Below are 12,503 nucleotides of genomic sequence, written 5' to 3'. Positions count from 1 at the left end.
CACCCCCACACCACTCAAACACCACCCCCACACCAACACCACCCCAACACCACCCTGACACCACCCCCACACCACCCTGACACCACCCTGACACCTCCCCCACACCACCCTGACACCTCCCCCACACCACCCTGACACCACCCCCACACCACCCCCACACCACCCTGACACCTCCCCCACACCACCCTGACACCACCCTGACACCTCCCCCACACCACCCTGACACCTCCCCCACACCACCCTGACACCACCCTGACACCACCCTGACACCTCCCCCACACCACCCTGACACCACCCTGACACCTCCCCCACACCACTCTGACACCTCCCCCACACCACCCTGACACCACCCTGACACCACCCTGACACCACCCTGACACCTCCCCCACACCACCCTGACACCACCCTGACACCTCCCCCACACCACCCTGACACCTCCCCCACACCACCCTGACACCACCCTGACACCACCCTGACACCACCCTGACACCTCCCCCACACCACCCTGACACCACCCTGACACCTCCCCCACACCACCCTGACACCTCCCCCACACCACCCCCACACCACCCCCACACCACCCCCACACCACCCTGACACCTCCCCCGCACCACCCTGACACCACCCTGACACCACCCTGACACCACCCTGACACCTCCCCCACACCACCCTGACACCACCCTGACACCTCCCCTACACCACCCTGACACCTCCCCCACACCACCCTGACACCACCCTGACACCACCCTGACACCTCCCCCACACCACCCTGACACCACCCTGACACCTCCCCCACACCACCCTGACACCACCCTGACACCTCCCCCACACCACCCTGACACCTCCCCCACACCACCCTGACACCACCCTGACACCACCCTGACACCACCCTGACACCACCCTGACACCTCCCCCACACCACCCTGACACCACCCTGACACCTCCCCCACACCACCCTGACACCTCCCCCACACCACCCCCACACCACCCTGACACCTCCCCCACACCACCCTGACACCACCCTGACACCACCCTGACACCACCCTGACACCTCCCCCACACCACCCTGACACCACCCTGACACCTCCCCCACACCACCCTGACACCTCCCCCACACCACCCTGACACCACCCTGACACCACCCTGACACCTCCCCCACACCACCCTGACACCACCCTGACACCTCCCCCACACCACCCTGACACCACCCTGACACCACCCTGACACCTCCCCCACACCACCCTGACACCACCCTGACACCACCCTGACACCACCTTGACACCTCCCCCACACCACCCTGACACCACCCTGACACCTCCCCCACACCACCCTGACACCACCCTGACACCTCCCCCACACCACCCTGACACCTCCCCCACACCACCCTGACACCACCCCCACACCACCCCCACACCACCCCCACACCACCCCCACACCACCCCCACACCACTCAAACACCACCCCCACACCACCCTGACACCACCCTGACACCACCCCCACACTCCAGTGTGACCCTTGCTAAGGAAAGCTGTGACACACAGACGAGTTCCTACTGTGAGACAACCAGGAGGAATAACCATCACACCACCTAATAAGAGCAACATGATTATCCCAATCAGCCTGTGAACACCCACACACAAGTCTATATTAAGTCTATAGAAAATGGATATTTCTTTTCCCATCTCCGCTGACGGAGCCTGTCTAACGCTGGGGACACACTACAGGGTAATGCTGGGGACACACTACAGGATAATGCTGGGGACACACTACAGGATAATGCTGGGGACACACTACAGGATAATGCTGGGGACACACTACAGGATAATGCTGGGGACACACTACAGGATAATGCTGGGGACACACTACAGGGTAATGCTGGGGACACACTACAGGATAATGCTGGGGACACACTACAGGATAATGCTGGGGACACACTACAGGATAATGCTGGGGACACACTACAGGATAATGCTGGGGACACACTACAGGATAATGCTGGGGACACACTACAGGGTAATGCTGGGGACACACTACAGGATAATGCTGGGGACACACTACAGGATAATGCTGGGGACACACTACAGGATAATGCTGGGGACACACTACAGGGTAATGCTGGGGACACACTACAGGGTAATGCTGGGGACACACTACAGGATAATGCTGGGGACACACTACAGGATAACGCTGGGGACACACTACAGGGTAATGCTGGGGACACACTACAGGGTAACGCTGGGGACACACTACAGGGTAATGCTGGGGACACACTACAGGATAATGCTGGGGACACACTACAGGGTAATGCTGGGGACACACTACAGGATAATGCTGGGGACACACTACAGGATAATGCTGGGGACACACTACAGGATAATGCTGGGGACACACTACAGGATAATGCTGGGGACACACTACAGGATAATGCTGGGGACACACTACAGGGTAATGCTGGGGACACACTACAGGATAATGCTGGGGACACACTACAGGATAATGCTGGGGACACACTACAGGATAATGCTGGGGACACACTACAGGATAATGCTGGGGACACACTACAGGATAATGCTGGGGACACACTACAGGGTAATGCTGGGGACACACTACAGGATAATGCTGGGGACACACTACAGGATAATGCTGGGGACACACTACAGGATAATGCTGGGGACACACTACAGGGTAATGCTGGGGACACACTACAGGGTAATGCTGGGGACACACTACAGGATAATGCTGGGGACACACTACAGGATAACGCTGGGGACACACTACAGGGTAATGCTGGGGACACACTACAGGGTAACGCTGGGGACACACTACAGGGTAATGCTGGGGACACACTACAGGATAATGCTGGGGACACACTACAGGGTAATGCTGGGGACACACTACAGGATAATGCTGGGGACACACTACAGGATAATGCTGGGGACACACTACAGGATAATGCTGGGGACACACTACAGGATAATGCTGGGGACACACTACAGGATAATGCTGGGGACACACTACAGGGTAATGCTGGGGACACACTACAGGATAATGCTGGGGACACACTACAGGATAATGCTGGGGACACACTACAGGATAATGCTGGGGACACACTACAGGATAATGCTGGGGACACACTACAGGGTAATGCTGGGGACACACTACAGGGTAATGCTGGGGACACACTACAGGATAACGCTGGGGACACACTACAGGGTAATGCTGGGGACACACTACAGGGTAACGCTGGGGACACACTACAGGGTAATGCTGGGGACACACTACAGGATAACGCTGGGGACACACTACAGGATAATGCTGGGGACACACTACAGGGTAATGCTGGGGACACACTACAGGGTAACGCTGGGGACACACTACAGGGTAATGCTGGGGACACACTACAGGGTAATGCTGGGGACACACTACAGGATAATGCTGGGGACACACTACAGGATAATGCTGGGGACACACTACAGGATAATGCTGGGGACACACTACAGGGTAATGCTGGGGACACACTACAGGATAATGCTGGGGACACACTACAGGATAATGCTGGGGACACACTACAGGATAATGCTGGGGACACACTACAGGGTAATGCTGGGGACACACTACAGGGTAATGCTGGGGACACACTACAGGATAATGCTGGGGACACACTACAGGATAACGCTGGGGACACACTACAGGGTAATGCTGGGGACACACTACAGGGTAACGCTGGGGACACACTACAGGGTAATGCTGGGGACACACTACAGGATAATGCTGGGGACACACTACAGGGTAATGCTGGGGACACACTACAGGATAATGCTGGGGACACACTACAGGATAATGCTGGGGACACACTACAGGATAATGCTGGGGACACACTACAGGATAATGCTGGGGACACACTACAGGATAATGCTGGGGACACACTACAGGGTAATGCTGGGGACACACTACAGGATAATGCTGGGGACACACTACAGGATAATGCTGGGGACACACTACAGGATAATGCTGGGGACACACTACAGGATAATGCTGGGGACACACTACAGGATAATGCTGGGGACACACTACAGGGTAATGCTGGGGACACACTACAGGATAATGCTGGGGACACACTACAGGATAATGCTGGGGACACACTACAGGATAATGCTGGGGACACACTACAGGGTAATGCTGGGGACACACTACAGGGTAATGCTGGGGACACACTACAGGATAATGCTGGGGACACACTACAGGATAACGCTGGGGACACACTACAGGGTAATGCTGGGGACACACTACAGGGTAACGCTGGGGACACACTACAGGGTAATGCTGGGGACACACTACAGGATAATGCTGGGGACACACTACAGGGTAATGCTGGGGACACACTACAGGATAATGCTGGGGACACACTACAGGATAATGCTGGGGACACACTACAGGATAATGCTGGGGACACACTACAGGATAATGCTGGGGACACACTACAGGATAATGCTGGGGACACACTACAGGGTAATGCTGGGGACACACTACAGGATAATGCTGGGGACACACTACAGGATAATGCTGGGGACACACTACAGGATAATGCTGGGGACACACTACAGGATAATGCTGGGGACACACTACAGGGTAATGCTGGGGACACACTACAGGGTAATGCTGGGGACACACTACAGGATAACGCTGGGGACACACTACAGGGTAATGCTGGGGACACACTACAGGGTAACGCTGGGGACACACTACAGGGTAATGCTGGGGACACACTACAGGATAACGCTGGGGACACACTACAGGATAATGCTGGGGACACACTACAGGGTAATGCTGGGGACACACTACAGGGTAACGCTGGGGACACACTACAGGGTAATGCTGGGGACACACTACAGGGTAATGCTGGGGACACACTACAGGATAATGCTGGGGACACACTACAGGATAATGCTGGGGACACACTACAGGATAATGCTGGGGACACACTACAGGGTAACGCTGGGGACACACTACAGGATAATGCTGGGGACACACTACAGGGTAACGCTGGGGACACACTACAGGGTAACGCTGGGGACACACTACAGGGTAATGCTGGGGACACACTACAGGATAATGCTGGGGACACACTACAGGGTAACGCTGGGGACACACTACAGGGTAACGCTGGGGACACACTACAGGGTAACGCTGGGGACACACTACAGGGTAACGCTGGGGACACACTACAGGGTAACGCTGGGGACACACTACAGGGTAACGCTGGGGACACACTACAGGGTAACGCTGGGGACACACTACAGGGTAACGCTGGGGACACACTACAGGGTAACGCTGGGGACACACTACAGGGTAACGCTGGGGACACACTACAGGATAATGCTGGGGACACACTACAGGGTAACGCTGGGGACACACTACAGGATAATGCTGGGGACACACTACAGGGTAACGCTGGGGACACACTACAGGGTAACGCTGGGGACACACTACAGGGTAACGCTGGGGACACACTACAGGATAATGCTGGGGACACACTACAGGGTAACGCTGGGGACACACTACAGGGTAACGCTGGGGACACACTACAGGGTAATGCTGGGGACACACTACAGGGTAATGCTGGGGACACACTACAGGGTAACGCTGGGGACACACTACAGGGTAATGCTGGGGACACACTACAGGATAATGCTGGGGACACACTACAGGGTAACGCTGGGGACACACTACAGGATAATGCTAGGGACACACTACAGGATAATCGGGCCGATTTCGCCCCTTCCGACAATCCTAGGTAACGTCCCGATTATCTTGATGGTTCTACTGATTATTTTATTAGATGTTCCCTTGGTGTGAGGTGTGTCGAGAGTGACCCAATCGGCTCGGAAGGACGTCGGAGGCGCCCCGATCGAGAATCCTAAATATTCAACAATCAGAAATCCTGATGTGTGGGGGAACCCCGAGGACAAACGCAGAGTTTATCAGGTGAAACGCAACAATATCCAATCAGAAAGCAAGCTGAGAAAAGACGGAAGCATAACATGCGGAGTCACGGCGCAGCACAAAGTTAAATGGAATTGATTTGTGGCAACAGCAAACCCTTTTCTTTTTTTCTGTGAATTTTCTGTAAAATCATTGCAAAGACTATTATCGCAATTTCTTCCTGCATATCGTCCGCCATGCTTATTCTTAAGTCTCGAGAAATGTTGGCAGATTTCTTGTGTTAACAGTCGGGACACTGGTTGAAAATCTGTTTGTGTGTGGTGTGCTGTCTTTGTCAAAGCATGGCACACCACACACTGTAGGAGCAAAAACGGCTAAATCTAGGATTTTTTGTCTTCATGTGTGTTGTCTCTCACAGTTTGAAGATCTTATAAGATCAAAAAGTTGTTTAGTGTATCCCCAGCATAAGTTAGCTGACCTCTGACCTCATCCTTCTGCTCAGACTGCAGGAGACAGGAGGGACCAGCTGAAGGTGATGAGGAGGGACCAGCTGAAGGTGATGAGGAGGACCAGCTGAAGGTGATGAGGAGGACCAGCTGAAGGTGATGAGGAGGACCAGCTAAAGGTGATGAGGAGGACCAGCTGAAGGTGATGAGGAGGACCAGCTGAAGGTGATGAGGAGGACCAGCTGAAGGTGATGAGGAGGACCAGCTGAAGGTGATGAGGAGGACCAGCTGAAGGTGATGAGGACCAGCTGAAGGTGATGAGGAGGACCAGCTGAAGGTGATGAGGAGGACCAGCTGAAGGTGATGAGGACCAGCTGAAGGTGATGAGGAGGACCAGCTGAAGGTGATGAGGAGGACCAGCTGAAGGTGATGAGGAGGACCAGCTGAAGGTGATGAGGAGGACCAGCTGAAGGTGATGAGGAGGACCAGCTGAAGGTGATGAGGAGGACCAGCTGAAGGTGATGAGGAGGACCAGCTGAAGGTGATGAGGAGGACCAGCTGAAGGTGATGAGGAGGGAAATAAGTGCTTCTAAGGAGAGAGTGGAGACTTGTGGAAACTGAGGTCTGAGAATGACCCAGAGATTTCTGGGTACCTGTGATACTGATCACATCCCCACAGACCCTTACCAGAGAATGTCTAATAAGGGGAGAACTACCACTCTAGGGAAACGTCCGACTTTTCCAATGGGGCTTAATAGGAAGTGAACGAGGAGTGAACAGGCTCTCCGTAGACAGGCTCTGCCCTTACACACACGCGTATTCACACACACACACGTGCCTATACACACTTGAGGTGTGTGTGGGATTGAGTCTGGCTACTTCAACTTCAATGTTAGGAAAATAGTAGGGGTGGGGGAAAAAGTAGGGGTGGGGGAAAAAATGTATTCACATATGAATGTTTGAGTCTCCTAGCGATTCACATCGATTTTTTGGGGGGGATTACAAATCGCAAAGAATCTTGAATCGATTTTTAATCGATTCGTGACCCCACAAATCGAATCAAATTGAATCGTGAGGTACCAAAAGATTCCCACTCCTAGAAAATAGTGTTAGCTTGTTAGCGTGTGTGTGAGTGAGGGTCAGGTTAGTGTTAGCATGTGTGTGTGTGAGTAAAGGTCAAGTTAACGTTAGCATGTGTGTGTGTGAGTAAGGGTCAAGTTAGCGTTAGCATGTGTGTGTGAGGGTCAGGTTAGCATGTGTGAGTGAGGTTCAGGTGAGCGTTACCATGTGTGTTTGAGGGTCAGGTTAGCATGTGTGAGCGAGGTTCAGGTTAGCATGTGTGAGTGAGGTTCAGGTTAGCGTTAGCTCACCTCCTCATGTCCTCCTGGATGCAGAGAGAGAGAAGCTGCTTGGGGATGCTGAAGGACAGAGTGCACTCCTCCATTTGCTCCCTCACCAGCATCCACCTGCTGTCCACAGTCTGGAACCTGTACACTCTGCAGACAGGGTTCTCAAACACTGTGGAGGGGAGAGGAGGAGGAGAGGAGAGGAAGGAGAGGAGGAGAGGAGGAGGAGAGGAGAGGAAGGAGAGGAGGAGAGGAGAGGAGAGGAGAGGAGAGGAGAGGAGAGGAAGGAGAGGAGAGGAGAGGAGAGGAGAGGAGAGGAGAGGAGAGGAGAGGAGAGGAGAGGAGAGGAGAGGAGAGGAAGGAGAGGAGAGGAAGGAGAGGAGAGGAAGGAGAGGAGGAGAGGAGAGGAAGGAGAGGAGGAGAGGAGAGGAAGGAGAGGAGGAGAGGAGAGGAAGGAGAGGAGGAGAGGAGAGGAAGGAGAGGAGAGGAGAGGAGAGGAAGGAGAGGAGGAGAAAATAGAAGAACACAAAAGGGGAAGAAGATTAATAAAAATGAGGCGTAAAAAACAAAACAATCCTGTGTTAGCAGCCAGGACACACGGATCCTGTTAAGACTTGTCTCTGGAGGCCGGCAGCTTTCACAGCAACACAAGATGGTTGGCCGGCGATCTATACAAACTATACAAACTTTGACACCCGACTCTCCTCAAGGACACAAGCCCCCCCCCCACCCCCCCACAGCTCCAACACTCAGATCTCCAGCTGCACCAGAGAAAATGAAATTCTATAATCAATAACCATGTCTGTGATAGATAAGGTGTTTCTCATCTTCCAAGCAACCTTCACTCCTTCTTCACCCTCTCTCTTTTTTTCCACCCCACTGTTACCTTCCCCTCTCTCTCTCTCCTCCCCTTCTCTCTCTCTCTCCTCCCCTTCTCTCTCTCTCCTCCCCTTCTCTCTCTCTCCTCCCCTTCTCTCTCTCTCCTCCCCTTCTCTCTCTCTCCTCCCCTTCTCTCTCTCTCCTCCCCTTCTCTCTCTCTCCTCCCCTTCTCTCTCTCTCTCCTCCCCTTCTCTCTCTCTTCTCCCCTTCTCTCTCTCTCCTCCCCTTCTCTCTCTCTCTCCTTCCCCTCTCTCTCTCTCCTCCCCTTCTCTCTCTCTCCTCTCCCTCTCTCTCTCTCCTCCCCTTCTCTCTCTCTCCTCTGCCATTGCTCCCTCTGTCCTCCTCATTTAACACCCAAAACTTTGAAACATCAAAAAGTTCCATTAATATGGACCTTACTATGCCCTTGTGCGGTTCTGGTTTAATTGCTTGTTTAGGAACTAGCAGCATGGGTGAAAATGATCAACTGTATTTTACTTCCAAACTACATCCCCCTCACTTCCTCCCTCCTCTCCCTCTCTCCTTAAAAGCCATTCAGACCTGGAGCCTCAGAGCAGCTGAGGGCTGCAGGCAGGGAGCTGGAGGAACTGGCTTCATTCTCTTATCAGCGAGCCAGCAGGGTGGGACTGGCCGAGGCAGAACCTTCCTCCACTCCCTGCCTCTCTTCTGCAAAGGGAAGTCCATCAGTAATGAAAATAATAACGTAGAGACGTGGCACTCTTAAAAACCAACATGAATAAATATAAATATACATTCAGAGAGAGAACTGCATCTCAGAAGTACTCTGATGTGTAACCCTACCCTCTAACACTGAACGTCAGGCTGGAAGTCACAAGCATGACTGGAGCCATTTACCTCTCCTCTGCCCTCTTCTCTCCCCTCCCTCCTACCGTCCTATCCTCTCTCCCCTCTCCTCTCTCCCCCTCCTCCCCTCCCCCCCCCCCCCCCCTTCTCCTCCATTCCGCACCATCCTCAAGCAGACGTACTCTTTATCTCAACGCTACAAATATGACCCTTAAAGTCGCCCGTCTCTAAGAGTGTCGACATGGTGACAGACCGCCTGCCGGAAGGCAACGGAGCGTTGAGGAAGTTAAGTGGCGTCCTCGGGAGCGGCCACCGGCCAGGAGAAGGGCTTCGGGGAGCGCAACGTTTTAATTGGACAATAATATGTCAGGGGCAAGTCTTACAAGCGGCGGTGGTCTGGAACGTGCTGGATGTCAGGAGCGACCAAGCTGGGTGGTATGAACAAAGCTTGAAAAAAGCTTGATTAAAGCTTGAATAAAGCTTGAATAAAGCTTGAATAGCGTTTTAATAATAAACTGTGACTGTGTGAGCTCTGAGCTGGCTTACAGCACCAAACAGTATCCATACTTTAAACTCCTTAACTGTTGAAAGTGTAAAAAGTTGAGAAGTTGAGACACAGACTGGACAACTAAGAACTCATCAGTGTAGAGACGAGAGGGAGCTGAGAATACAGAGAGAGGGGAGAGAGGAGAAGAGAGGAGGAGAGGGGAGGAGAGAGGAGGAGGAGAAAGAGAGGAGGAGAGGGGAGGAGGAAAGGTGAGGGGAAGAGGAGAGGAGAGAGGAGGAGAGGGGATGAGGAGGGAGGAGGAGAAGAGGAGAGGTGAGGTGAGGGGAGGAGGAGAGAGGAGGAGAGGGGAGGAGGAGAGAGGAGGAGAGGTGAGGTGAGGAGGAGAGAGGAGGAAAGGGGAGGAGAGATGAGGGAAGGAGAGGAGAAGAGGGTGACAGATGGAGAGAGGAGGAGAGGTGAGGTGAGGGGAGGAGAGAAGAAGAGGGTGACAGATGGAGAGAGGGAACGGAGGTATGACCTCTACTATCAGGGGAGTGACATCCTCCTCACTCTTCAGGAGCAGATTAACCCCTGACTCCAACCCTGCTGCCACACTTCCCTCACATCCAATCAGAACGCTCCATACTCTCCTCCAGGGGCATCTTAAGGAAATTACTTCCCCAGGCGATGGCTGAGTGGTACCCTCTCCTCCTCTCCTCCTCTCACCATGCTGGGTACCCTCTCCTCCTCTCCTCCTCTCCTCCTCTCACCATGCTGGGTACCCTCTCCTCCTCTCCTCCTCTCACCATGCTGGGTACCCTCTCACCTCACCATGCTGGGTACCCTCTCCTCCTCTCCTCCTCTCACCTCACCATGCTGGGTACCCTCTCCTTCTCTCACCATGCTTGGTACTTCCTGGAGACACATGCAGCATTGGCATTGGGGGCAGTATTCAGGAGTGTTCAAGGTGACCCGTTCCAGAAGAGGCGCAGCACCGATGCTAACAACTGGCATCATACCAAATAAATCAATGTTCGTTTTGGTCGCGGTGAAGTTCTGAATACATCCAAAGAATGCACTATTTCCGTTTTTTAATCTGTCATACACGTTACACGATGTTTGAGATGGTGGGCACTAGAGTTACAATGGCTTATGCTATGTACGTAGTTTAGGTTAACTATGCTGTAGTTTTAACGTAGGCCTATAGCCTACCTTGGTTGGAAGGTAAACTCATGTTCATATTGTTAGCTGAATGGCTTAATTGCACTGTATTATGTTGGGCTATGCTCTGTTTCACATGTTTTGTATGTCTTATGACATTTTGCTATTTTTCCAAATATTTTTATAAATAAGTTCATGTTTCAAGTTCAAGTACATAGAAAATCCTTTTTTTTTACCATAGTATTGAAATTGGCATAGAGAATCGTGTTATTTTACTGGTATCGGCACCGACTATTTTATTTTTGGTATCGTGGCACCCCTACACCATACAGCTGCCAGCGTCTTTAACTCTGCCACTCGTCAAGTCCCAATGACAACCAGCTGCAGGAACATCCCAGCACAACAGTGTTCTGGTGGTGTCACCACGGAGCACGCTAGAGCACGCTAGAGCACGCTAGAGCACGCTAGAGCACGCTAGAGCGAGTTGACACTAACTCTGCTGCTGTAGAGACCAGACACCCACTAACTCTGCTGCTATAGAGACCAGACACCCACTAACTCTACTGCTGTAGAGACCAGACACCCACTAACTCTGCTGCTGTAGAGACCAGACACCCACTAACTCTGCTGCTGTAGAGACCAGACACCCACTAACTCTGCTGCTATAGAGACCAGACACCCACTAACTCTACTGCTGTAGACACCAGACACCCACTAACTCTACTGCTGTAGAGACCAGACACCCACTAACTCTACTGCTGTAGAGACCAGACACCCACTAACTCTGCTGCTGTAGAGACCAGACACCCACTAACTCTACTGCTGTAGAGACCAGACCTGCTGTAGAGACCGGAGTGTGTGTGTGTGTGTGTGTGTGGGTGAGTGTGTGTGTGTGGGTGAGTGTGTCTGTGAGTGTGTGTGTGTGTGTAGGTGAGTGTTTCCGGGTGTGCGTGAGGCGTCACTCACCAGGACCAGTCAGAGGGCCACTGTCTTTGTCGTTGGACGTTCCGTGAGACGCAGACTCACACCCCAAGGTGCACTGTGGGAAGGGGAGGGGGGAGCTATTAAAAGAACAGACTTTATCTTACACAGTATGTAGGCTATCACACGTAGCTGCTTCTACAGTGGAACCAGAACAATGTGTTTAGCATGTAGCATGTCGTTCTCTGTTGACGACACAAACAGCATCTGAACCAGACAGCAGTTTGGTGAGTCACCCAGACGAGGGAGGCAGGAGAGGCAGGGGAGGCAGGGGAGGCAGGAGAGGCAGGGGAGGCAGAGTACGTACTACTTTATTCCTGGTGTGAAGACACCCCATGTGGAGGATGACGGGATAGTCCAGAATTCACCAGCATTCTCAGGGCAAGACATCTGTGCTCTCTCTGTCTCTCTCTCTCTGTGTTTCTGTCTGTCTCTGTGTTTCTGTCTGTCTCTCTC

At 52.9% G+C, this 12,503-nt stretch overlaps 1 protein-coding gene across 1 annotated transcript in view; it reads right to left on the bottom strand.

The window, feature by feature from the left end:
* Positions 1–12,503, bottom strand: part of inpp4b (inositol polyphosphate-4-phosphatase type II B) — an 83,041-nt gene that overhangs the window by 41,007 nt on the left and 29,531 nt on the right. Inside the window, exons 5-6 of the mRNA XM_084687082.1 lie at positions 12,033–12,105; positions 7,760–7,907 (exon numbers count right to left, since the gene is read on the bottom strand). Coding sequence (XP_084543208.1) covers positions 7,760–7,907; positions 12,033–12,105 — 221 coding nt within the window. The remainder of the gene's footprint in view (positions 1–7,759; positions 7,908–12,032; positions 12,106–12,503) is intronic.

This window comes from Hypomesus nipponensis, chromosome 22 (assembly GCF_054491055.1).
Source record: "Hypomesus nipponensis isolate SF chromosome 22, ASM5449105v1, whole genome shotgun sequence".
Taxonomy (NCBI): domain Eukaryota; kingdom Metazoa; phylum Chordata; class Actinopteri; order Osmeriformes; family Osmeridae; genus Hypomesus; species Hypomesus nipponensis.
The sequence above is the reverse complement of the archived record's forward strand: the minus strand, read 5'-3'. Positions and strand labels throughout refer to the sequence as shown.